Consider the following 20994-nt stretch of genomic DNA (forward strand, 5'->3'; position numbering starts at 1 on the left):
TCTTCATCTCACCCTTATTCCCATTCAGCGCTTTGTAGGCAATGTCCACGGATGCCATGATTTTGTTCGCAGGACGACCTTGGACTTGACACGAAAAGAATCGAGCAAGATGTTTGATGTTTCGATGTTTGCAATCGGCGTCTCAACGGACATTTGGAAAGTCACGGGTCGGGCGCAAGCAAAGCATACACACTCAAAATACGTTTATCACAGGAACCTGCTTGAGCATGCTTTCGAGAAGCAACTCAGGCTTTTGACGTTGCATTGGGGTGGCATAGCACCATGTTTTCTACGTTATTTGGAGAAAGTGGTCTCTCCTTTCGAGTTCCGCACTCCATCGCCCCCCCTCCCCTCCCCCCCACCCTTTCTTTTCTTTTTGTTCTCTTTTTTTTTTTTTTTTTTTTCCCGATATCTTCTTTGGAATCATTTCGGGCCAGGGCAGATGCAATACCTGCAGGACACATTAGATTGATGTAGGGCGGAATATACCCCGGGCGGCGGGTTTGATTTGCTTCTGTTGGAATTTTTTTTTCTCTTCATCACGTCACGGTTGCTTCTCCAAGGAAAGCGCGGACCCGGGATCCTCAGCCAATGCCTGATGAGGCCAGGATGTGCGTTTACTTTTTTTTTTTTTTTTTTTATATCATCATTTCCCCCTTTTCCGGCCTCGACATTGCAGGGTTCCATGACGGGCATTGCATATAGATATGTTTGGGAGGCTAGCTGTGAACGAGAAGACGATGACGATTCTTGAAATGGGGCCCTGGAGGGAAACGAGGCGTTGGTATGTTTCTTTTTTTCAGTCTCGGAGACCGGGTCTTTGTGTTCTTGGATGCAAATGCGTCTGGCGCAAGCTTTGCTGGTGGAGTCGTCGACAACGACGGGTGGATGACTGTAGTGAATATGAAACGAAGACCAACGTACGTGGCATGAGTTGCGACTGATGACTTTGTGTGAATGGGGACTAAGATGGCTCGTGGTGTATGTAGATGGCATGTGCTGATGTGGATGGCATGTGCTGATGTGGATGGCATGTGCTGATGTGGATGGCATGTGTTTCGAAGAAGAAGCATTCAACGCAGGGACTTGGCAATACGGCCATACCTACCACCAGCCGCGACATGCTGTTCGACCGGCCAGGATGAGGCAAAGAGGACTGGATGCGAAAAGAACCAAAAAAAAGATGCCCTTTTCGCAAGAATGCAACCAGGAAAACAGACACCAACGCCAAAGGAACAGCATCTCCCCTGCTCATCTAGACTGCAAGCCAAAGAAACGAACCACCAAGACCGCAGAGACAGCAGCAGCCAGTGCGAAAAAGGTACCCCGGACGACCAAACCGCCAAGCATGCCCAGGGGGCGCGGCGACGTGGCGCTCATCTTCACAATCTCGTCCAGGCTCTGGTCCAGCGACTCTGCCATCTTGTCCCGAGCGAACAGCTCGCGGACTCGGGCCTCGCCCGCGACGCCCATATTGAGCACGTCCTCGTCCGACATGGCGAGGGCTTGGCGCATGACGTCGGACCAAGCTTGCACGTCGGCGGGGTCGCGCAGCCAGCCAGTCTTGGAGTCGGCCACGGTCTCGACGGGCCCGCCCGTGTTGGCGGCCAGAACGGGAAGACGGGAGAGCATGGCCTCGAGAGGGGCGATGCCAAAGTGTTCGTTTGTGGGGGTGTAGACGAGGAGGCGGGAGGAGCGCAGGAGAGCAGCCTTGAGGGTGTTTGATATGGAGAGCAAGAACAGGACGTTGGTCTCGGGGGGCGCGGCGGCGAGGGACGCGGCGGCGGCCGAGAGGTTGGAGGGCGTCATGGTGTGGTGAGATAGCGACAGGGAGCCTGCGAGGGCTTGAAGCTCGGCGTGGTACTGGACGTTTTCGGAGACGCGGGGATCGTAGCCGCCTTTTTTGTTGCGTGTGTGCTGGTTACTAATGAAACTTGGTTTTGATTCTTGTCCAGACTGCCAATTTCCCCTTTCCATGTTGCGGTCCAAAAAGGTTGCGAAAATGGGGAAAAGGGGGCAAGGAAAAGGAAAAAGAAAAGGGGAGCCGCGAGACGTACCGGCCACGACGAGGCAGACTCGCTTGCGCTGCGATTGGGGAACCCGCGCAAAGGCCTTGATGGCTAAGCCAACGTCCTTTTTCCTCTCGAAGCGATTAATGCTCAGGATCAGCTTGTCGGCGTGGCAGGAAAGGCCCTCGTGGGGTTGGACGCCGTCGGCGCGAGGCTTGGTATCGACGCAGGGGTAGACGACTTTTGTGACGACGGATTTGGCCAGCCGCGGCCACGTGCGGGCCACGATGCGCTTCGTAAAGCTCGAGTTGACGGCGACGGCATGGGCGAACCCCATGCTCCATTCCTCGATCCAGTCAAAGGGGAGGCGGTACAGCCGTTTCGGCAGGGACTGGCGGCCCCGGACCAGGAGGAGGTCGGGGAAGTGGCAGTAGAAGAGGACGGGGACGGCGGGGAAGAGGCAGCGCAGCAAGGGGAGGCCGGCGGAGAGCTGGTCGACGACAAAGGCGTGGGGCTGGAGGGCGGCGAGCTCGCCGGAGAGGAAGACTGTCAGGAGGAGATGGATGTGGCGGAGGATGGCGCACAGAATGGTGAGTCGGGAGAGGACGGACATGGGGACGAGGGAGTTGCCTCGCACGCGGACATTGAGGGTTCCTTGTTGTTGGGGGGTGGGGCCGGATCAGCAGGCACGCGGGGGAGAGGGTTGGCGGCGAGGGCCAGAGACGGGAGAGGCGTACCGTTGCGGCACTCATCGAAGCAGTGCTTGGGGTCGCAGTGGTTGGTGAAGATGACGACGCGGTGTCCGCGGGCTTGCAGGCCGACGGCGGCATCCACGACCAGGCGTTCTGCGCCGCCGATGCCAAGGTCCGGGTGGAAAAAGACAATGGTGCGGGGGGCCATCTTTTACCGAGCAGAAATCATGGGTCGATGCTGGTGGTGCTGGTGGTGCTGGTGGTGCTGGTGGTGCTTGCTGGTGCTTGCTGGTGGTGCTGGTGATGGTGGTGATGGTGGTGATGGTGGTGATGGTGTTGATGGTGTTGATGATGTTTTTGGCGGCTTTGGCAGGCGAGCCAGGGTGGGGCAGGGGAATGGCGTGTCTGATTCGTGGGGCAACGTGGGAACTTGGAAGGAAGGTAGGACCGCTGGACCAGCACCTGCTCGACCAGCTCGACCAGCTGGCGGCGAGGCAGCGAGACAGCCTATGCTCCGACATTCAACCAAACCTAGATGCAAACCCTGCAAACCCTGCAAACCTCGATCTCGGCCCTCACTCATCCCGCGTCCCGAATCCGAAAGGAGCTCATGCTGGGCTTGCACGCCCTGCGTTTCCAGATGCGCTGCTCTGCTGCTGCTCCTGACATGTGCCTCGGGGGAAAAGTGGGGCGGCGCAACCTCCCGAGTCCCGCCCGTCCACGAGCTGCACGAAAGCCGAGGCCAACGCATCATCTCGCCTCGCCTCGCCTCGCCTCGCCTCGCCTTTTGCTCTGCCCATTCCTCCCCATCGCCAAGCTCCCTGCTCCCCTACTTTGAACTTCCTTGAACAGGCAGTGGCCCAAATAAAATATAAAAAAAAAAAAAAAAAATGTCCGGAGCGCTCTTTACCGTCCCCATCCTCCCCTGCGGCCCTCACCCCGGCGGCAGCATCACCTGCGCCGAGCCCCAGCCCGCCACCTACGTGCTCACGTTCGCGTCTCCCCCGGACAACCGCCTCACGACCGCCTTCTGCCGCGCCCTCCTGCAGGCCCTCGACGTCATCGAGTTTGGCGGCTACAAGCCCGGCGTCGTCATCACCACCAGCGGCATCCCCAAGTTCTACTCCAACGGGCTGGACCTGGAGCATGCCATCAACACCGACGGCTTCTGGCAGCTGTTTTACGATGTCTGGGTCAGATTGTTGACGTGAGCTTTTTTTTTTTTTTAATCATATTTTTGAATTTTGAATTTCATTTCATTTTATTTTATTTTCGGCCGCTGCTGCCCCCCTTTCCTGCCTGCCTTTGGCTCAAAAACGTGCGCTTGCGACGCGAGAGAAACCCGCGCCAGAGGCCAACGTCTTTTTTTTTTATAAAAAAAACTCTAGATACCCCATGCCTACCGTCGCGCTTCTCAACGGACACACCTTCGCCGGCGGCCTCATGCTCGCCATGGCCCACGACTACCGCCTCGCGCCCTCCCCCAAGGGCTTCCTCTGCCTCAACGAGGTCCTCTTCGGCGCTCCGCTCAAACCCCCCATGGCCGCCATCTTCCGTCACCGCCTCACGCCGCAGACCTTCCGGACCCTGGCCCTCGAGGGCTGCCGCTTCACCGGCCAGCAGGCAGTGGAGCATGGCATCGCCGACGCCACAGCTACCTGCTTGCAGGATGCCCTGGCCTTTGTCGGCGACAGACAGCTTGCGGACAAGCCCAAGGCCGGCGTGTTCGGCGTCATCAAGACGGAGCTGCACAAAGACCTGCTGAGCGAGCTGCGGAGGGAGGGCGTCGACCGCCAAGAAGGCAGGTTCAATGACGACCAGAGGCTGGAGGCCGAGCGCAAGGAGTTTGGCAAGGTGTGGTATGCCCAATGGGCCAAGGACAACAAGCCCAAGTTGTAAAATTGCCACGGCCTTCTTTCCAGAGGGAGGGGGGGAAGCCACGTAGGTAGGTAAGGTAGGTAAGCTGTGGGCGCCGGGGGGGGGGAGGGGGGAGCACGGGGACAACAAGAAAAGGCGGAAAATTCATCAGAACAGAAAATAAACCTGTAATCGCCAAACGGGAGCGGCGCATCGTCTAGGACCTGGCACTGGCACTGAATTCTTCCCCCGTCGCCTCTGTACATAGTATACGCATATGATCAGGCGTTTGTTTTCAGAAAAAAGCCCCTGAGTGGTCATGACGCGAGGAATTTCGCTAAAATAAAAGACGGGCGCCCGCATCGAAGACGCCATTTTCGTTGCCAATCCTCTGCAAGGGCTGGCTGGGTTGGCATGGCCCAGTGCAAAACGTCCCAACGTGTGTGTTGGGATTGTCTCGGAGACAATAAAGCGGCATCACATCTGGGGACCGAATTCTAGTCTTTTTCCAACCCCCCGTCTCGTCTGACCCCGCCGCGGCGCTCGTCCTCGTTTCCTCGGGGTTTGCCGCTTCAGTAGGTCGTAGGTCGCCAGTCAGTCAGCGCAAGGCAAGCTCCTCGTCCGGACCAGCTGCGGCTGCTCCTTGCCCAGCTCCAGCATCAGCAGCCGCCGCCGCCCTGCTGCTTCGCGCTTCGTCCCTCGCCGCCACCATGGCCCTCTCCGCCTGGATCGCCTTGCTGCGGCGCAGCTCCACGTCCTCGCGCCGCACCACGCGCCTCAGCCCGTCGCCCGCCTGGATCAGCCCGTCGATGCTGATGGCGTGCTCCGTCATGTGGTGGTTGATGTACGTGTACACCCCGGCCGGGGTGTCGCACCGCAGCAGGTTCCTCTCGTTGAGCTTCAGCAGCGCCAGGGCGATCTGGAAGAGGAACGTGCTCCCGTCGTTGGTGCACAGCACCACGTCCCACACCCGGAACAGGGCCTCGGCGCACAGGCAGTCGGTGAAGACGGACAGGAACCACTGGAACGTCAGGGCCTCGAGCTCGACCGAGAGCGAGTCGAGGTGCCCCGAGAGCTTGGGCAGCACCGTCGACACGAACTGGCGCAGCACCTGCTGGTCGGCCCTCGAGGCCATGAGCGAGTGGTCGTAGTAGCCGTGCGGCAGGATGCTCTCGATGACCGAGGCCAGCACCCAGAACGCGTCCTCCACCGAGGGCATGATGAGGAGCAGGTTGGCCGCAATCAGGTTCATGCCCTGGCAGTAGCCCACGTCCTTGTTCCGCCGCGAGTACGCCAGCAACAGCTGCCGCAGCTTCGGCACGCCGGGCCCCTTGCGGAAGAAGACGTTGTCCGTCAGCGTTCGGTCAATGTCCATTTGGATTTGGCCAACGACGGCCGGATCGTCGTCGTGGCCGTCCCGCGCGACGAGGTCCTCGAAGTAGCCGGGCACGCGCAGCGCGGCGGCTCCGGAGCATTCCGACCAGACCTTGGCGCGGTACGCCACCGGTATGCCGCCGAGCACCAGCGCCTTGAACTCGTTCCACTTGGCTCGGCCAACCTTTCCCTTGTTCCCCAGGCCCGCGATCCCAATCATCTCGCCGTTGGCGACCCGGGTTTCTGGGAGAATCATGGCCGGCGTCTCGTGGCGCGCTTCGGCGGCCGCCGCGGCGGCAGCCACTGCTGCTTGGCCTTCGCGCCTTCGCTCGGCCCGGACCTTGCGCAAGAAGTCGTTCCACTTGACCGTTTTGTCGCGCTGCAGGGAATCGTGCACCTCGCTGAGCTGTTCCAGGAGAATCTTGACCGGCTCCGTTTCTTCCCGGCAAGGCGGTTCCGCGGTCGAGTCTGTTTCGGACGGCTGAGGGGTCCCGCTATTGTCGACGGCTGTTGTCGCGCTGCCTTGTGGCGGCATCAAGCCGGCATTCGTCGCGGTAATGACCAGCCCCTTTGCGGGCTCGGCCCCTGGCAGCTCGGGCGTGACACTGCCAGTCCCTTCCAAAACTTGCAGCGTGGACGCCTTCGTCCTTGGGGTGTGGCTAAGAAGCTCGGTGGGGAAGGTTGCGATCTTCAGGTAATCCTGCCATCGTTTGGGCTTTCCATCCTCCTCAGCTCGCTCCTCGTGGCTGTTCGGGCTGCCTGGTCTTGCGCCGCTCGAAACACTGTCCTTGGGGCTGGGCAGGTCTTCAGCCAGGATGGGCGAGATGCGATTGCGTACACTTGCGAGCAGTTCGCTGCGGCTACTGCCCTTGCTACCCTCGTGGTGGGCTGCTGCTGCTGCTGCTGCTGCTGCTGCTGCTTCTTGCTGCTTCTTTTTGCGCCTTTGATCGTAGATGAAACCGAAGCGATCAGTCAGAAACTCGCCGGCCGCCAGTCTGTTATTGTTGTAAGTGTAGTTCAAGGTCGGAGGTTGAGATTCAGGAGGTACTATGGCGTCCAGCTCAACCGGGCCGTAGCTCTCTTGCCGTAAGCTCGAAGAATGGTTCGGGGGACTGCTGGCCATGCTTGCCCACGCGTCCTGCCCGAGCGATGTCGCGCTTGACAAAGCCTGTGGTGTCTGGGACGTCTTGCGCATGGCCATGAGGGCTTTGGGGTTGTTGCCAGCAGCCATGGACGCAGAGCGCGCGGACTGGGCGGTTCGGGTGCTGGTCGAGGATCCGGCTCTGGTGGGAACAGCCCGGGCCGAAGCGCTTGCTGCTCTGCCCCTCGATTCAGCAGCCCCCGGTGTCGCTGCAGCTCCGGCGACGAGCCTCAGGGCCAGACTGGCCAAGGACGTCGACGACTTTCGCTCCGGTGCAGCCGCCGAATGAACGCTCGATGCCCGACTCGAGCTGCTCATGTTGGTCGTGATGCTGGCTTCCGCCGGAGGGGTAAACAAGTCCTCCTGTACAGCAGGCCGCCGTCCCATGTTGGATCGTGCGCGAATGAAGGCTGTTGGGTTGGCGTCATCGCCGTTTGCACGGGTTGCCCGTTTGACAGTCCCGACCCCCCAAAGATAGTCTTTCCAGCCTCGAAGAGTGCTCTTCCCGGCTTCCGCGATGGTGGCGTCTGTGTTTCCACCCAGACGGAGAGTCGAGGTCCAGATCTCCCCCTCGCCGTCCGCACGCATCGTCATTGAATCCTGCATCGCGTCGCTCATGAGGCCGCTCAAGCCATGGTCTCCATGACTAGACTGCCGCTTGCCCGAGCGAAACTCGAGTTCCACGATTTTCAGACGGTTTTCGAGATCCATGTTGGACAGACCGCACTCTCGTATGATTTTCCTCAGGGCACGTTCTCGTTGGTCCGCCCGTCGGCGAATGGCCGCGAGCTGAGCATCCCGCTGGGCCAGGTCCCCGGCGATCTGCCGGACGAGCGATACGGCACCGTGCCGACCGATGAGGCGTTCGATGTGCTCGTCGTCGGCTTGATGCAGCGCCCCTGGAATGGTCTGTGACAGCGGGGCATCACCAAACAGAGCATCGCGAGGCGAAGGTTTCCCCATCGGAGTGTCTACGACGGAGAAGCTTTTGCTGCCTACATGTCTTGCGCCGCTGCTGTTTTCGGGCTCTTGAGCGGCGTTCTTGAGTGGTTCCTCGTCCTCCGCGCAACGATCAGCGCATGATGGGTCCGGACTGAAGCTCGGGAAGCTTGTCAAAGACTTGTCGCTGGCTGCAACGCTGCTTGCCGAGCTACTCGGCTGACTCAAGAGTCGGCGGCTCCGACCGGCACGCAACGCGGCACTCCGGCTGCTTCTCGTGCTTTTGTGGGATCGAGTGGACGTTGCGCTGTGCTGCGAGAGGGAGCGTTGGAGAGGACATGACGACGAAGAGGGTGCTTCCGACGCCGAGTCCATTTTTCTGGGCCCCAGCAACTCGCAGTTGGTGATGTGCGGTTGACGTAGCGAGCGCTTTTGTGTAACCGCCTAGGAATGCTTCACAGGGTGATCGACAATGGTCCGTGGCGACAGTTCCGCATGACGGATCGAAGGGCCGAAGCGCTCCCTCACACAGCTCGCGTGCAGTCGTGGCTGATGGTTTGCTGTCATGAAAAGGAACAAGAAAGTCTTGGTGCTTGTCAGCTTGGCAGGGCGCTCGGCTCTCGGTCTGTTCGTGACTTGCTGCTGTATTTGCAACTTGGTCGGGAAAGGCAGGGACGGCCGTTGGTCAGAGGTGAGAAAAGGGGGGGGTTGGGTAATTCACAGCCGGGGACTTTGCAGGGTCCGATTGACACTTTGGTGAGTGAGGAGGAGGTAGAGGTTGACGAGACTCGGATGGTCGAGGAAATACGAAGGGATAGATGACCGCGTGGTCCGTCGTCCGTCGTCCGTCGTCTGTCGTCCGTGTCTATGTGTCTATGGGCGCTGGTGGGGGGTTGTGAAGCTGACGTACGTACAGTGTACAGGACTTGGCAGCCCGATACCTCCTTGGGCAGGTACCGTAGGCTAGTACCAGACTTTAGAGGTGCCCAGTTAGTGGGAAGCAGCCCTAAGCGCAGCCGGTTTTCCCGTCGGTACATACATGTACCAGCCGGCATTTATCCAGGTAGTACCAGATAGTAGCAGCAGGGTAGCAGGCTAGTAGCGCCAGCCGAAATAAAGGGAGGTTAATGCCGTTAGGCACCTGGCAGAGACCGAGCAGCAAGGTACTGTAATATAGCAAGGTATGTACTAACTAGACCGTGCCTGCAAGTTCATTAGCATTCCAAACCTATAAACCCAACAAATTTACATGTGCTTCTAAACACCATATACCCCCTGCCACACTCTGCTCTGCTCATCAGGGAATTGCAAGGTCTGTGTATATTGCGTTTCTACAATCGCAACCACCGGCAAAAGACAGCTTGCCGTCTTCTACACGAGGTGAGTTCGCCACCTTGGGTTAGGAGGTTAGGAGGGACCAGACCTTAGGTAAGGTACGTAGGAGGTAGGTGCATGTGGTAATGTACAGTACTGTACCTGCTAGGGCTTGCCCACCCGGATCGCTCCCTGACTCGATATATGCAAAAGGCCCCAGGCCTCCCTTGGACTTTACGCCACTGCAAGCAGGCCATAACTAACCTCCTAGGTAGCGTGTACCTCTAGGTAGGCACATATGTTAGCTGAGGAAAATCGAGAAAAAAAAAGGCTGCTGCTCCGCATATCTAGAGAGCTACTTGGCGGCAGAAACAAAGGGAGGTTATTCTGAGAAGCATGGGAATGTAGGTCGCAAACGACGCCCGACGCCCTAGTAAAGTCTTGGTTGGACTTATCTATACACATCTGTTTATATCTTGCACACTCAGCCCTGACAAAGAGCTGCCCTTGCGCCGGCCTGCCAATCGTCCCTGACCAGGAAATAAAACACGTCAAAAAAGTCTTCTTCTCAGTACCCTAGTCGAAGCCAAACCCTCAAGTCATCCCAAAGAAGTCCATGTTCCTCTAGTCATGCAGTCCCCTCGTCCCATGAAACCAGGTGATGGAAGCCGCCGCAACAAGCAAGTACGTGGAAAAATGCTGCCCTATTCCAAACAACGCAAACGCCGCTCACGCCCGCTCATTTGGAATACACGTGTGGCCAAATCAAAAAAGGCAAAAAAAAAAAAAAAAAAAAAAAAGAAATAGAAAAACGAAAAAAAAAAAAAGGAAACGTCGTTCAAATCATCAAGTGTTCTGTTCCCGCTCGCGTCTGTACTCGTCCCGCCCGTGTTCCTTGCTCTTGTATGCGTGAGCTAAGCAAAGCTGCCCTCCCTGCTCCATCGACTGCTCTTGAGAGTAGACATGTGTTGCCAGGCAGCCTCGGCTTCATCTTCGAGCTGTGCCCTGGCTTGTTCATCGGCCACGGTCTCCTCGTCCGCGCCATTGTCATCCTCTGTTGGCTTTCGGCCAGGCTGGAGACTGTTGTTACCAGCTTCCAGCTGCTCGGCATCAGGGACCACCCCGTCCTGCATCAACGTCTGCAGCAGTTCATCTCTGGCCAACATCTTCTCCCTGCAGACAGGCAATCCGTCCAGAGTGCGTAAGCGCCCGCAGCTCGCCACGAGAGCCACCTGATGCAGCCGTCGTCGTAGCTTTGTGGCTTCGTCCAGCCTGCTCGCAAACGTTCCGTCCCTAGCGGCATCGGCATTGGGCAGGATAAACGGATCAACGGATCCGGACCCGGCGGCTGGTACCATCACTTGCAGCAGCGGGGCGTAGAACCCGAGTGTGACGGGATTGTCGCGCACGTCCAGCTGGGTCAGGTGAGGAAATTCGGTCAGGAGCTCGGTGACCGCGGCGCAGTCCGAGAGCCGGTTGCCAGCCGCAAGAATCTTCTTCAGCCTCGGAATGAACCGCAGCGGCGTCAGGTCGCTGACGGCGTTGAAGTTGATGTTGAGCGTTCGCAAGTTTGGCATCAGCTGGCCCATCTTCTCTGGCAACTGCTGCAGACCGCAGTTTGCCAGTTCCAGTAGCTGCAGGTTGAGGAAATCGACCTGCGGGTCAAAGTCCAGCATGTGGTTTCCAGACAGGAACAGCTTGCGAACCTCGGATGCCATGGCAAGGAATCCCAGGTCCAAGCCTTTGTCTCCCCGCTGTTCGCGGAGCGAAAGACTATCCAATCGGCGAGTGCTGCCAAAGCCACTCGCATGATGAATGCGGTTTCTATCTGCATGCAATGAATGCAGGTTGCGGAAGTGGCCCACGTCCAGCGCGATGAGCTCATTGTCGCTGACATCCAGGTGTCGCAAGGGTGACATGCATGCCACTTCGGGTAGCTCCGTCACTCGATTCTTGGACAGCCTCAAATGCGTCAATGCGGGAAGCAGATCCAGGTTTTTGATGGAGCTGATCTGATTCTGGCTCAGATCCAAATCTTGCAGCCGCCTGAACATTGACACCGAAAAGTCTACCGCCCTAATCATGTTATTTCTCGCTCTGAGCGATAATAATCCGTCGTGCGAGTTCAGTCCGTCCAGGCTTGTCAGCTGGTTGTTATCTGCACGTATGCTCCGAAGATGAACCAAGTTCTTGAGCGCCGATAAGCTCGTGACTTCATTGTTGGAAATGTCAACATACTGCAGGTTCATCAGATGATCCCACGATGTCAACTCGGTCAAGCAATTGTGAGACGCCTTGAGTTCTCGGACTGTAGAGGGCACACCCTCGAGATGGTTGAGCTTGTTCGCAGAAGCATCCAAGCTGACCAGTTTGCCGCAAAACTCGTCCAGCATATGGAGGCTGGCAAGACGCTTATCGTGAAGGTCGAGACTCGTCATATCCTCCCAGAAAGATTCCTTGGGTTCAGCCTCGCCCAGTCGATCCACGAGCTCTCTTATAGTCATGGACAATACTTTCCTAGACCCGTTGCCCGTTGCCAGGTGTCGAGGACCCATCACATAGCTTACTTCGAACCCGAACGACTGGTCAGGATTGTTGAGAGTGAATTCGGAAAGAGGGCTCAGTGACAACTTTCCGACGTTTCGCCCAATCAACGCACTGTCGTCTGCTGTCAACGCGAGCGGACCGCATCCCGGGGTGTGGTTGAAGACAAAGCTGAGGCTAGCGCGTCGTCCGTCTGGCGTCTTTTGACTCATCATGCTCTGTTCGCCAACTATACTAAGTTGCCGATCCGCATGACCGAGCTCAACAGTGCTTTCTTCATCTTGTTCGTCAATCCGAGACACCGGGCGAGGGATAAATGCCGGTCCCCGAAGCGACGCCTGTCTGACGGAGGCCTGTTTGTGGCTGTCACGCAGGTCTGGTGTTGTCATTGTCGGTTGCGTGACTTTTTGGCATGAAGTCTCTTCCGCAGACCTATTGGGCCAAGGATGAGCCATCTCGTCCTCATCACCAGGGGAGTTGTTTGGCATAATGTCGCGGATAACGGACGCTACCGGCGATGAAAAGGAAATCGTAAGGTTACGTCGCTTAGTTGAAGAGTAACCTCTGCTCTTGTTGACCTCATCATCATGATTGTTGAGTCCCGTTTCTTCCCCTTGTTGGCCTTCCCCGGGAGCTGCAGGCTTGCTGATACCCCCAGCCTTGAATACTGCTGCACGCGAAGCGGAGGATTGGCTAAGGGGTACTGTCACATGCCCCCTGTTCTCCGTTCGTCGTGACGGACTGTTTGATGAGTCTCGCTGCTCAAGATGGTGGACTGTCAACGCTTCTTTTGCGGCGCTCGCCAATCTGAGATTCTGCATCTCCTTGTTCATATCAACGGAAAGATCCGGTATGCTAGCAAACGGATCCTCTTCGCTGTCTTCGGAGAGCAGAGAATGACGCCCTTGCGCCGGAGGCGGCTCTCTTCTTTTCACCCAGACATTGTTATCCTTGTCCAGACACATGCTACCGACTCTGTCAGGGATGAGATGGGAAACAGTCTCAGGCAATAATGTGCGCCGCGAATCAGATCCCCTGGAAGAGGCGGATGGGAAGTTCCGACTTGTGGATTGATTGGATGAAATCGAAGGATAATCTCGCGAGGGACTTCGTTGTTGCACATCACGAGAAGCGTTGCTTGTAATCCGGACGTTAGGCAGGTCACTAATTACCTCGCCCAAAACAGGCATCGGACCAGCATAAGAGGCGGTTCGGTCACGCTGTCCAGCCGGTTCCTCGTTAGCGAGGCCCGGATATTTCGTTGAAGACGTGATTAAATCGCCCAGGTCACTGAACTCCTGGTATTTCTTTAGTCGGCTCAACAACTCGGGGTCGGCTTGGCGTTGCTGCACCCACAGTACAGGTTTTCCTTCTCGACTTGGTGGTCGAGAGAAAGGTTCGTTGGTAGAGTCCTGATTAGATCCCGTGTCTGAGACTGGCTTCTGTTCTTCTCCTTTTTCTTCTCCATGCTCTTCAGACTCCTCTAAACTTGCAAGCTCCGGCCTCACTTGGTTGCGGATCATGGCCATAATTTGAGCTGCCTGGTCTACAAAATCCTGTGTACGGATGGACGGCTTACGATCCGTTTCAGTCACAGCATCGCTGGAGGCAGCCTCGCCTTCCATTTGCGGCGCCCGAATAGCCGACCTCTTGGTCTGATCCTGTGATACCATACGATTTCTGCTAGAAGCAGTGCCTTGAGGGTATAAGATGGGCCTCTGTGCTAGGACACCGGGATCTGCCACCTCAAAACTTCCGGGCAAGGCATCTTTGCGTTTCTTGTTCGACATAGGCGACTGCGTCTGTGTGATTGTAGCGTCAGCCGCCCCGCCTTTCGCCTCACCTCCGAATGCAATATCTGATCGATGAAGCGTCCGCCGCCTTTTGGGAGTTGGATCCTTGGATGGAGAAGTTATTGGACGCTTGCTATCGGAGGCTGGGTCACGTTTGGGTGTCGCAGCACTGCTCGGGATATCGGTGGGGGACAGGGGAAACTCGTTCAGCTTCGTCTGAGGGGGCGTCTGATTCTTGCTTCGCTTGCGGTCAATGACCAAGTGAGAAACTCCATCAGGAGAACCTTCTCGGGTGGCACTTCCTTGTAGTGGGTACGGCGGTAGTGAGGTATGGTTTGGCGCAATGTTTTCCTTGCCGACGACATCAGAATCTTCATAGATCGCATCTGACAAATCTCCGCGGAATTCGTATCCCTCTAAATCGTTCTTGCCGAATCTGCTTAAACTTCGTGATTGGGCCGTTGATGTTTCAGCAGGGCTTTCCGGGACTAGCGATGCTTCGGTTTCACGCGACAACTCGGATCTTTGCGACGGACTCTTAGATTCTTCTTCAAATTGACTGATACGTCTCAGAAGTGTTTGGTTGGTGAACGTATCGTATGGACCGAAGAGTCTCAGCGGGCTGTTTTCCGGCTGTGAAGTACTTCCAGACAAACGCCTCTTTTTATCTGGACTTGGGAACGGAGCGCGAGGTAAAGACGGGCTTCGCAAGACTTGCACCGTAGGATATGAGCTGGTGCCCCTTCCAGACAGGAACTGTTTCGGCGTGCTGGCCTGCAAAGACTCCTCGGGAAGCATTCCCGACGTATCAGCGACCATTTCGGAACTCAAACCCCGATTATAGAATGACCCATCACCAGATCTTCCTCCACGTCGGACATTCACGAAGCCTCCGTTGCCAATATATTCATCTGTGTTCTCAGCATCAGCCGGCATTTTGGTCGGACTGGTATCAAATCCCGCTTGAAAGTCGGCCTGGGAGCTAAGAAGCATCTGGTTGATCCGCAAGCGCTCCAGCTTGGCCCACAACTGGTCCACGGGCACCTCGATGGGCGCGAACTCTACGTTCCCATTGCCACCACTATGCTTTCCAATCAGGATAGGGCTGAAATCTTCGTTGCGCGTGACACTCTGTCCACTTGGTTTTCTCATTACGTCATCATGTGCCAAGGCGCTCAGGCAGCTCTCATCGCGGTAGATTTCGTCCTGCGTGGGAGGATCCGGGGGGGAACTACCCTTAGGAAAGTTTGAATTTCGGTCGTCGGGAATTGGCGAACTCTGGTTTGGCCTATACTTTATTCCCTTTTGCAGTGGTCGGGGGCTCGGGCTAGGAGTAACATCCACAGCATATTCATCGTCTTCATCAAAGTCCTCGTAATCTCCCAGATCAGCTTCGGTGATGGGCTGGGGAAATGTTGGCGGACTCGATGGTAATGTCGTATCATGGTAATGCGGGCCGTCATGGCCAGTCCTAGACTCTCGTCCGCTTTCTTGAGGGGGCTTGAACATATCCTGAAGCCCGACCGCGGGTGAACAAAACAAGTCTCGTTGCTCACCATACGGCATGTCCCCGTGAATCAAGCGCTTCCTCCATTCTGGGGTTGAGGATTCTTTATCTGGCGATCGGCGACCAGGGAGGCTTTTATGGACAACCGATCCATTTGAAGCAGACCGCGACACGTCAGGCTTTACCTCCTGCGACAACTTCGAAGGCAATCTCTTCATCGAGATGTTGATCTCATTTGCGCTGCGCTCACTGAGGATGTTGGAGCTGTTTTCGCTTCGTGGAGCAGCTGGTGACCTATTGCCTGCTCTACGAGGTATCCGGCTTGCAAACTGTCGTATCTGTGGTGTCTCGACTTCGTCTTGGGGTGGTAGGGGAGGAAGCTGGCCTTCGGAAGCATCAGATCCATTCTGGGAGACCCAGTCCTCAGAGAGAGAGTCCAGCCACGCAGGCGCCATCCTGGCGCGTGTATGGATACTGTGAAGTAACTGTCAAGATATAGTGTGCTGTAATGAATCAGGGCGCCATGAAAGACAGATGCCGTAGATACTATGCCGAGGTGGGGTTGTGTGCGGATGGATGGATATTTTAGCAGGATGAATCAGGCGCAATACGAAGCGAAGAAAAGAACGGACACTGACGGAGCCGTCAGGATTGATTGGGTCAACAAGAAAAGTTGCGATAGAATGGCCGGGACGGCTGAGTATTTCTCTCCTGTGCTGTCCAAATATACTCAAAATAAAATCAGAATCGAACGGGTCGCGCGAAATGCTCTGCGAGTTGCACTGCGTAAAGGAAGTGTGTTGTGGTACCTCCATAGCGATGATGTAAACAATGGAATGCACTTGATTGGATGGACATGGTTGCCCTGTCAACGGACCCAGAAGTTCTCCTCGACCGTGCTCAGGCTTGCTTCTAAGCCTGCATAGAAGGCAATCAATGCACCAGATAGGCCTTGAATCGTGATTGCACTACATTAGAAACAGTCCTATTCGCATCAGAACCCAAAGCATCGCGTCTTGGACCCGAAACACAGCTTGCTTTCCGTTGTGAAAGCGGGTGTTCCGTTTCTCTCTTTCCACTTAACGCGCTGTCACGTGATGTCGTGAGCGCGTCTCGCGTTTCGTACTCCGTCTCGGTCCAAATAAGCTTGACCATGCATCGAACGCTTTCGGAACCTTACTTTGTTATCTGACCTTGGATGCATCCGTTTTCGGACTTGATTTTTCCTCCCAGTTGACGAAATGGCAGCTGGGAAAGGGGGCTCGACAAAACTCGTGGATGTCTGGGGCGAAGACACTATTTATTCAGAGTGCCTCTGCGCCCCCGAAGATGTGCTATACGAAGGCTCGGAAGATGATGGTTACGAAAGCTCTTCTATCAGAAAGCGACGATACGAGGCCGCCGGGCAGCGTTTCTTGGCCGGTACGGTTCCTTTTCTCCTTTCAGCGTCAATGAAGGGACCGTTTGAAGGCTCCTCGGGATGGAAAAACCCGTGGCTTTCCAAGCGACACAACGCCAGCATCGAGCAAACGACAGATTCATCTCTATTGGAAAATGGAAGAAGTGCGGAACAGCGAGGTCCGAGGCAGATCCACGATAGGCAAGATGTTGCAATCCAGCTTCCTCCCGCCATTAACTGCCATTTGCCGAGCCCTGAAAGCCTTAAGCAGGCTCCATACACTCAGAAGCATCCTCATCTTGGAAAAGATGAGTTTGAAATGGTCTGCCGCTGGAGAGAAGATGTAAAGCAGCCGCCTTTGAAAAAGGATGAGTGCTGGGCAGCCGTCAGCATGAATAACGCTCCACCAGCTAAGAAAAGGAGCGCATCGGATTCCGAGTGGCTGAAGAAGACACCGGCGAAGAAACCGAAGTCCAAGTCCGATCGGAAAGATGAGCATTCAGGGCGAATTGAAGAAGACGTTGACGAGCTCATGGCGGATGAACCATCAAGCAATTTTGGCGACACACCACCGTTCAACTCCCCCTCCAAGCGGCCATCTCCCAAGCCAGCAATGCGCAGGAGCAGAGGGAAGAGAATTTGTGAATCTGACGATGAGCTGAGTCCTAGCAAGGCCGCTGCTGCCGCTGCCCTGTCGTCTCCCGTGTCGTTACGCAAAGCTTCCGTGACTTCAACCCCCACGAAGAAAGAGCAGTCCTTAAACCATATTACCTCATCCGCAAGCACACCAACCACGCCATCACGCTTGCGTCACATGAGAGTGAATGTTGTCGAAAGCAGAAACGATACAACCCAATCTGAGGATGTGTTCATTGATCAACAGAGTTCGGTATCTATTATCAGAGCCCGCGAAAATGAGCAGAATACCGCCAAGGGGGCATGTCAGTTTGAACGCATCGGAGCGTTGTCGAACGGTAATGACGGAGTATTCGCTGGTGAACAGCTGGGACGAGTGAATGACAAGCCCGGTAATCCGACCTTGGGCATCGAACCAAAACGAGACATTTCAATCCTTCAACAGACGATCAGCAAGGGGCAAAGTTTTGACGGGCAAAACATAGCACCTGTTCTAAATTCTGACGAAACACGTATCGATTCGAACGACGAGAATCCTATCGCACCTGAACAGTTGAACAAAACTAAGCGCGGCACACGCCGGATCATGTCGGATGATGCTATTTCCACACCCAAAGAGTATGAAAAAGGCGGTTCAAAGGCCTCTGAAGACGTTGAAACTATCAGTTCTCAATCGAAGCTTCCGAACCTTGGCCCGCTTCGCAATCCAAGAAACGAATGTCAGGCGCTGGCAGGCATCGCTGATTGTAGCAAAGGTTTGAGTCAAGTGGAGTCTTCTCCCCCTCGGAATCGACTTACACCACCTACGACAAAGTCATCATCATCATCTAGTCAAATACCTGAGCACCTGCCCGTATCAGGAGACGATTTCTCAAAAGGGACGACAGCCGCGGCTGTGCGAGAGGATTCAGCAAATCTTGCGACCGAATACCCAGAAGAGACTTTGCCAATGCAATACGGGATCCTAAATGACCAAGGAAAGCATAACGACATGGCTATTGACATGGGCTACAATCCCATCAATTCACGATTGGACAGCAGGTCAAAAGTCGCAGAAACCGAACCAATTGCGTTTGCTTCCCAGCAAAGTCCCTGGGCAAAGACTGACGAAATGATGATGCCCAGAAAGCCTCTAGAATCCGTCTCTCCCAACCTTTCCAAGGCCCGTTTACTGACTACCTTGCAAACGGAGCTTGAGGCCTCCTCCGTTCTTGTTCCAGATGTTCAAAGCCCTTGGTTCCGCGTTGAGAATTGCCTTGCCTCCAGTTTCAACAGCAAAAGGGTTACGGATGAGGGAGTAACCAAGCCGTCAGCACCACAGCAAAGGCCGCGGACACCGGAACCTCAATTCTGCTTCAAGCCGTTTTCGTCATTCCTGTCACCATCGCCTAAACGGCCGCGAAACAGCCAGAAATGGTCCTCCGGCGCCCCCGGGTCACGCTCGTCAATCTTGAAAACCAGATGGAGCCAACCTCGCAAGGCAGGGCGGGTTTCTTGGGCTACTCCGCTTCGGCAGGCTCAGGGCATTTCGGTCACGGGCCAGGGGGACGAAGAGATGCCAGCATCTTGTCCAAGGGAACGAAACAGGTCGCCTCCCCCAGAAACATCGTCGATCAGCGACCTTGCTACCGGCGTCGGGAACAAGTTCTCGAAGCACTTTGAAGCGATGACAAAGGGGACGAATGGCTTCTGCGCAAAACTGCTGCCTAGCGCCTCGCAGAGTACGACAACAAGTCCTGGACATGGAGCTATGGCTGAGACGTTTTTAGCTGCAGAAGCCGGGGCTATCGCGCAAGACCAAGCAGAAGATGAAGAAGAGCGGGCAACTGGTGAGGAAGGTCTTGACGATGGAGCTTCCGAAGAACCTATGGACATTGTTGAGGACATGTTTCGGGAAATGGGCGACTTTTGGGACACGTGGGATATCGACACGGAAATGGAAGAAGCTCGTAAAGCTGGCAACAAGGACGGGCGCCACATCCACCATACCATGTAAGGGAGTCGGAGACTGGAGAACCCGCGGCTCGATGAAAGAAAGCGAAGCGAAGCGTGTTTTTTTGATGTAATTCCACTTATTCTACCCTCTTGCTGTGTAATCTTGTTGCCCCATGGGTTCTTCTGTGAAGCGCGACGTGTATACTGGGGTATTCTTCTTGCACAATAGTTTGTGCGAGACAGGTGAGCATGTGCATGCTCGCTCACCTGTAGATTACTCAATCAATATGCGACCAACTGATGATTGTGCTAGCAATATGTTTATATAACCCAATAGGCAGATACTGCGACATAGGTGTCCAAGTCACTAGGCCCTATCTGTAGGGAGCACGTCTCCGTTTCCCCCGTGAAACTGTCTTTTGCCAGCTCCGGCGCACCAAGGAAGCGTGAGATTCTTGGAGATGACATTGACATTGTCCAGACTGGCCTGATTTCAGTACGTTTGCCATGTCTACAATAGGCCTTCCTAGGCTAAGAGCCAGCGAGCCAGGCCGTTTGTGTTCGAAGCTCTCAACTCGCCAACTCGAGACGGGCCAGTACCATTACCACTGCCCGTGGGTCACTACGAAAGCACCACATCACGCATACGCATGCTTTTGGCCTTTTTTTTTTTTTTTTTTCTCAAAAGTTTCTGATCCCGTTGTGGTCATGGCCGTGGTCCTTTTCGCAAATAACCGCCGCCTGCACCTACCTGGCGGTGGCTTGACGGCAGAGCTCCTTGAACACCATGGAACCAGTCAACACGCCAGGCCCGACAGTTTGCGCAGCACAAAGGCGCAAGTAAACGCTCGGGCTTTCCCTCGAGTCCCCCCCCCCCCCCTGCTCCAACCTCGGGCCGTGGCACCAACATCATGTTTGTCGGCTAGGTTCGCAGCCGCGGGCTAACAATGCAGCTGCGTGGCTTTACCGCCTGTCTGCCCCGACAAGAGAAAAAACCTGGCGAATGGCCACACGCTGCGCACTGCGACTGACTCGAGGCCTAGGCACTCGTGGCAAGGGGGGGGGGGGGAGGGGGCGATCTGGCCTTCGAGACGGACGAAGCAAGAAGTCGCTTGGAGAGCCGATGTGGAACGTTTTGAGCCAAGGCTGTTCTGAGCTTTCCCACACCGTGGTAGACCAGGCCGTTCAGTCTCTTCCCATGCCTTGTCGTCGCTGGTTGCCCTGTTCATTCGTGAATAAGCCTGGTTGAGCGCCAGTTGGCGTCCTGGCTCGCTGGGTTCGCAACAACATGGCTGCTGCTAAGCAGACTAGCTTGGAGAGACATATTTAATTATACGGCTTGTTTGGATGCGGTTTCTTGTACTTCCCTTGGCCTCTTGCAGGAATGCAGCATCGCAAGTTCGGATTCAGCGCGGGCGCGGGCGCGGGCAGCGACATGGACGCGTTTCAGAAAGGCACCATGTTCCTGGTACATTGTGCCTTGTATTTCTCTGCGTCGTTGGAAAAGCCCCGTCCGTCGGAAAAGAAGCAAGTCACACACACGCAAAAGCTGCAATTCCTTGCGCTGAGTACAGCATTGGACCTATCCAGTGATGTTATCCGCTTCCACAACGTGGGCCTGTTGCAGGGGAAGGTTGCATTCATGTGTCTGATGCATTCAGGCAAAAGACGACAAGACAGCCCAGTAAATTCTATTAAACAGGGGGAGGCATTGCTTCTATGCGACGGCTTTTGGTCCTGACTTCTGACTGTTGAGGTTTGCTTGGTATGTATGTATCTCTGTCCGGGCTAGTGTTGGCATACTCCCGCCACTCACACTACATGACATGTCTGGCCGCGATGGGACATGGTTAT

At 55.7% G+C, this 20994-nt stretch overlaps 5 protein-coding genes across 5 annotated transcripts; 2 read left to right on the forward strand and 3 right to left on the reverse strand.

Annotated features, from left to right (window-relative positions):
- Positions 1-1251: 1251 nt before the first annotated feature.
- Positions 1252-2909, reverse strand: UV8b_05581 (uncharacterized protein; the record flags this gene model as incomplete). The annotated part of the gene is made up of 3 exons (XM_043143078.1): positions 1252-1898; positions 2058-2663; positions 2747-2909. The coding sequence occupies 3 exons, from the start codon at positions 2907-2909 to the stop codon at positions 1252-1254; spliced, it is 1416 nt and encodes a 471-aa protein (XP_042999011.1).
- A 682-nt stretch (positions 2910-3591) lies between these two features.
- On the forward strand, positions 3592-4600 carry UV8b_05582 (uncharacterized protein; the record flags this gene model as incomplete). Its single annotated transcript, XM_043143079.1, has 2 exons — positions 3592-3908; positions 4090-4600. 2 exons carry the CDS (start codon positions 3592-3594, stop codon positions 4598-4600), a joined length of 828 nt encoding a protein of 275 aa, XP_042999012.1.
- A 556-nt stretch (positions 4601-5156) lies between these two features.
- On the reverse strand, positions 5157-8387 carry UV8b_05583 (uncharacterized protein; the record flags this gene model as incomplete). The annotated part of the gene is made up of 1 exon (XM_043143080.1): positions 5157-8387. The coding sequence occupies one exon, from the start codon at positions 8385-8387 to the stop codon at positions 5157-5159; it is 3231 nt and encodes a 1076-aa protein (XP_042999013.1).
- Positions 8388-10240: 1853 nt separating this feature from the next.
- On the reverse strand, positions 10241-15625 carry UV8b_05584 (uncharacterized protein; the record flags this gene model as incomplete). Its single annotated transcript, XM_043143081.1, has 1 exon — positions 10241-15625. The coding sequence occupies one exon, from the start codon at positions 15623-15625 to the stop codon at positions 10241-10243; it is 5385 nt and encodes a 1794-aa protein (XP_042999014.1).
- A 786-nt stretch (positions 15626-16411) lies between these two features.
- Positions 16412-19201, forward strand: UV8b_05585 (uncharacterized protein; the record flags this gene model as incomplete). Its single annotated transcript, XM_043143082.1, has 1 exon — positions 16412-19201. One exon carries the CDS (start codon positions 16412-16414, stop codon positions 19199-19201), a length of 2790 nt encoding a protein of 929 aa, XP_042999015.1.
- Positions 19202-20994: the final 1793 nt, after the last annotated feature.

Source organism: Ustilaginoidea virens, chromosome 4, assembly GCF_000687475.1.
Source record: "Ustilaginoidea virens chromosome 4, complete sequence".
In the NCBI taxonomy this organism is placed as follows: Eukaryota; Fungi; Ascomycota; class Sordariomycetes; order Hypocreales; family Clavicipitaceae; genus Ustilaginoidea; species Ustilaginoidea virens.